Here is a 5,278-nt window from a genome sequence, read left to right as displayed (position 1 = left end):
CTGTTACGTTAAGAATAATAATAAAAAAGAAAGAATATCCCTCACAAAACGGACGAAAACCGGAAGTATACCGGCTACAGGCGGTGGAGCAAGAGTTGAATTTGGAATGAATTTTGGGTTCATTTCATTTGCTGCAGTAGTGTACCTAACCCAGGTTAAGATTCTAACCCCACATCTGACCCAAGTTGGTTTATTTAAGGTCACAGAAAGTGTGGCAATGCGGCCAGCTGGGTTGTGAACTGGATCACATACAAATCTCAGTCCACCTTCTCTCTCTCTCTCACTCTCTCCCTAGCTGGTTTTCCATTGTAGATGAACAGTCAAAGACTACAATAGATCTGCAAAAACTAGTTTGTAAATTGATTGGGTAATGATGTAGAGAGAGAGAAAGAGTGGAGTGAGATAATTTATACGTTTACATCTGCTTGTGGGTTGAGAATCTTGCTTGCCTGTTTGGGTTTTTCGTCTCTTGGGGTTGGTGTTTTTTAGTTGGGTTTTGCTTTCTTTTTCTTCTCTTGATGGGTTCAGAGGGAGAAGAATCAAAATTGGGGAAAGATAGGGGAACCGAGCGAGAGAAGTGGATGTACAGTTGCATACAGCTCTGTACATTTTGGAGTGGTCCAAAACGTGGGGATTCGTATTCATTGGTCTTCTCGTAAGCAAACACGACTTTGCTGTAAGCAGCGGCCCCTTGAGTTCTTAAAAGATCCTACTGAAAACATAAAAAACAAAGACTAAAGAAGAAGAAAAGGACCCCCAGATCCTGTTTGGCGACTTCTTTTTCTTTTCAGTCATGAAGAGATCACTTGGCAGCTCAGACTCACTAGGTGCTCTGATCTCCATCTGCCCAACTGCAGGTTTTCAACCAAGCGTCCAATTAACTCCTTACTTTCATTGTTGTATTTCTAGGATTCAGACATGACCTTGTGTGTGTTTGTGTTTTCCTGTCCTTTTTTATCTTTTAATGATCAATCTCCTTGACAATTTTCAGACACCTTTACGAACTCTTCAGAATTGCTAAGTTGTTTGTCATATTCTGGATCTTTGGAGCCCTTTCATTTCTGCTTTCCATTTCTGTGTTTTATGTTTCTAGTCTTATATATGGTATATTGCCGGGGACGAAAACATATTCCTTAATTCTCAGTGTTTATCATTGATGCAGAGGAACACAGTCCAAAAAACAACCATGTCTACAGCAGGGAATTTCAGTCCATGTTGGACGGCTTAGACGAAGAAGGTTGTGTAGAAGAATCCGGCCACATAGCCGAGAAGAAGCGTCGATTGAGCGTCGACCAAGTCAAGGCGTTGGAGAAGAACTTCGAGGTGGAAAACAAGCTTGAACCCGACAGAAAAGTTAAGCTAGCCCAAGAACTTGGTTTGCAACCTAGACAAGTTGCTGTTTGGTTCCAAAACCGCCGAGCCCGGTGGAAAACCAAGCAATTGGAGAGAGATTATGGCGTTCTCAAAGCCAATTACGAAGGTCTAAAGCTCAACTACGATGCCCTCCAACATGACAATGAAGCACTGCTCAAAGAGGTAACATTAACAATCCACCATTTCTAGCTCTTCGTGAATGCGTCAAGTTCTCATTATGATTTCTTTGACTGTTGTGCAGATAAAGGAATTAAAAGCAAAGCTCGAAGAAGAAAACCCAGAGAGCACTCTTTCAGTGAAGGAAGAACTGTTCGGGCACGAATCTGATGACCAACCGATGGAACAGAGCAAATCAGCTCCGGATACTCCTCCTCTGCCTGCATCCGACTCCAAAGACTTGCACTTTGACTGCTTCAACCACAACATTAATGGAGTTGGGGCCTCTCTCTTCCCGGTGGACTTCAAGGATGGCTCGTCGGACAGCGACTCGAGCGCGATCTTGAACGAGGACAACAGCCCCAACGCCGCGATTTCTTCCTCTGGTGGGTTCCTTCAAAATCAGCAGCTCTCGATGTCGCCGGGGTCGTCTTCCCTGAAATTCAATTGCTCATCGTCATCGCCGTCATCCTCGTCGATCACCTGTTTCCAGTTCCAGAAACCATTCCAGACACAGTATGTGAAAATGGAGGAGCACAATTTCTTTAGCGGAGAGGAGACCTGCAATATCTTCTCGGACGAGCAAGCTCCGACCCTTCAATGGTACTATCCAGATCCGCAGTGGAACTAAAAGGAAGAAAACCCATATCTGTTCCGATGTTATTGCCATAAATAATTAGATCAAGAAACCAACCATAAGTGTGCTCAAGACCAAGAGTGCTATTGTACAGTGCAGCGTACTGGGGTACGTAGGTAGCATAATCCGGTGAATTTAGCAAGAAAAAAAAAATGGTAGAACGAGAAACGGAGCGGAGAGAGAGAGGGAGACAAGGGGGTTGGCTTTCTTTCTTTCTTCTTTCTCTCAGATGATCTCTATGAGCCTAAAAGCCGTGCGGGAGGGAATTAGATCGTAATTCAGCTCTCTGCTACAGTGTGCTACTGCCACCAAAAAAGAACGAAACCCCAAATCAAAAAATGTCTCTGCTGTAAAGGAAAACAAAACCTTGGAATCATCAGAAATTTCTTGTAATGGAGAAATAATCATCGATTCTCTGTCTCTCCTTTTTTCCCATTTTCATTTCTTTCAGGATTTAATTTCGAAAATAATACTCATGCTTGAAAGTTGAAAAAGGAGCACAAAGAGATTATAAAAAAAAATTATAAATATAAATTAATATAATTTTACATTATACTTTAGATTTTTTCATAATAAAAATAATTTTATAATATAATAAATTATATATAAAATTGCATTAATTTATAAAAAAAAATTTATAGGTTAAAGTATTTATTTTTCATTTGAAGTCAATAATATAAAGATAAAAAATTTAGTATTATTTTTCAATACATTATGCAGTGAAAGAACAACATATACAGCTCCGAGTAGAAAGGGTAGCTGCGAAAAATGGATTCCTCTTCCTAATGCTGATGGCAGTGCTAAGGTACCACCAAATATTGTCACAAAGGAATTGAAGGAAAAATAAATGAAAATACAGTTAGCAAGGGACGGCTTCAACTCTCGTCTCCATATGGTGTTGCAATATCTAGGGCAGAGTCTAACCCCTAACTTGCATACAAATGTATTTTTTAATTTGTTTCATCTAATCTAATCATTACAATATTTTTAAATTTTTATAATTATTTAAAATCATATTACATTCTTATTGAAATTAGTCAAATTAATTCATATTTTAACGGCCTCTTAATTCGAAATATAAGTTGTAAATTAACTTACATTTTCTTAAATTTTAGCTAAAAATTATCATTCCTTCAAATTTTCTCCAAGTTCTACTCATCTTTTACAAACCTTGTACAAGCTCACTCCCTATTCTTTATTTATTTTATTAAATAATATTTTTCTATTCTTTATTTATTTTTATTTAACTCATTTATTTTTACATTTTCTTAACTATTCAGTTATTCATCTTTCTCCTTTTGTTTTAAACTATTAGTCTCTAATAATTTAAAAAACATTAATTACTAATCTCTCGAAGACTATAATATTTTCAAAACTTATCATTTTTAATGATAATATTTTTTCAAAAATCATCTTTTTTCAAGTTTTAAGATTTTATATATGACAAAAAGGTTTAATTATTATAAATGATAATGAAGGGCATGAGGAGTGCTCTCCACAGCACGCGACGGGTCTCAATAACAAAAAAGTTTTTTTTTTATTGTTTTTATATACTTAACATTTTTTTTTAAATCACAAAATCATTAAAAAAATACTTCCTTAATCACTAAGTAAAAAAATAAAATAAAATTGTCGAGACCCAACTGTCAATGAGAATAGCATATCTAATTTTCTTAACATTCGGTCTCGTTTGATTGCAAGACTTAGCTGAGATCAACTCAGTTCGATCTAATTTTAGGATAAATTTAACATATAAAGATCAAATTTTTAAATTACTAAACTCATTTTAAATTAAAAATTTCTTATATATAGGACTCACAATCTTTTTCAATTTTTCATAAATAGTACTAAACTCATCTTAATATCTATATACATTTAAACTCATTTTAGATGGGTTATATGTAACTCATTCCACTTATTCAGCTTACTATTATTCATAAAGAGTTCAACTCAGCTCAGCATCCAAATGCAGCCTAAATTGTGATCAGAACAATAACTTGACCTAATTTTTAAGTACTATTCAACGGAGAATATAGATTAGGTATAGTAACATATGTACACAACCCCATGTATGATTAGAGAGTTTAGTTTTTTTAATGGCAATAACCCATTTATACATCTCAATTTGAGAATATATATGTCATTTTATTTTTTAAATAAAATAATAAAAACCAAACATGTGGAGTATATATGTCATTTTGATGAAACATACTTTCTTAATTAACCATCATAAAACAAGTGACACGTGTAAAAATTATAAAATACAAACCGAAAATAGGATGACAAGGAAAAACAAATAAATTAGCTCATAAACCTTGGAAGATTGGTTGCTTTCCAAAGCTTATCTGTCTAACTGAATTACATCCAAATGTCTATTTTATTTATTTAATTATTTATTTATTTATGGATTTGGTAGTTAGTTTGGGTGTAAATCATCACAAATTTGGCATTGTAGAATCTCAAATATCAGTTTGAAAAGCAGGATTCTTTAATATCTAATTATATACATAATCATTTCTTGATAAGCATAAAATAAATATCAAATAAATGAAGTAATAAATAAATTTTTAATAACATCAATAATAATAAAGAAAGATTTGATTAAAAAGATAATGATAACATTTTTCAGCATATTAATTTTTCATTTCCTTTTTATTTTTATTTTTTGCTAAGTATTAAACCTAATGTATACAACAGCTAGCATGAAAACTAATTTTTATGTTTTAGGTTTTCCTTTCTTTATGATAAATAAATAGAAAAAGAAAAAAAAGGAACCAATGAGTTAAATGGTACTTAGAATTTTTTTTTAAAAAAAAAGAAGAAATATATAGCCACAAAAAATATTTCATAAAAATAAATTTTAATAATTTGAATGGCACTTCATATCTATCAAAATTTACCGTGTCAGAATAATACCTGACATAGGAGAGGTTTTCTATTTCATATTGGATCAAATTTTGGCCGTTTATGTAGGTTTTGATCAATACTGGCTATTTTTTTATGTACCTACCATTTCAGTACATTTCAATCGATACCGACTAGTTGGGGTATTTTTGTAATTACGTAAGATATTGATTTTTTCATAATTCTTACTCAAATTCTCATATATGA

At 33.6% G+C, this 5,278-nt stretch overlaps 1 protein-coding gene across 1 annotated transcript; it reads left to right on the top strand.

The window, feature by feature from the left end:
• The first annotated feature begins 215 nt into the window (after positions 1–215).
• LOC122307548 (homeobox-leucine zipper protein ATHB-6-like) lies at positions 216–2,587 on the top strand. The gene is made up of 3 exons (XM_043120473.1): positions 216–857; positions 1,163–1,536; positions 1,616–2,587. Exons 1-3 carry the CDS (start codon positions 794–796, stop codon positions 2,159–2,161), a joined length of 984 nt encoding a protein of 327 aa, XP_042976407.1. The 5' UTR covers positions 216–793; the 3' UTR covers positions 2,162–2,587.
• The last annotated feature ends 2,691 nt before the right edge of the window (positions 2,588–5,278 follow it).

The sequence above is a fragment of the Carya illinoinensis genome, chromosome 4 (genome assembly GCF_018687715.1).
Source record: "Carya illinoinensis cultivar Pawnee chromosome 4, C.illinoinensisPawnee_v1, whole genome shotgun sequence".
Classification (NCBI taxonomy): domain Eukaryota; kingdom Viridiplantae; phylum Streptophyta; class Magnoliopsida; order Fagales; family Juglandaceae; genus Carya; species Carya illinoinensis.
This window is presented reverse-complemented; position numbering and strand designations above follow the sequence as displayed.

What these genes read in the sequence shown, in the direction of transcription:
- LOC122307548 (XM_043120473.1), top strand. Translation starts at nt 794, where the DNA reads ATGAAGAGATCACTTGGCAGCTCAGACTCACTAGGTGCTCTGATCTCC. An exon ending in CTCCATCTGCCCAACTGCAG is followed by an intron (nt 858 to 1,162) that starts GTTTTCAACCAA and finishes TCATTGATGCAG; the next exon opens with AGGAACACAGTCCAAAAAAC. An exon ending in ATGAAGCACTGCTCAAAGAG is followed by an intron (nt 1,537 to 1,615) that starts GTAACATTAACA and finishes ACTGTTGTGCAG; the next exon opens with ATAAAGGAATTAAAAGCAAA.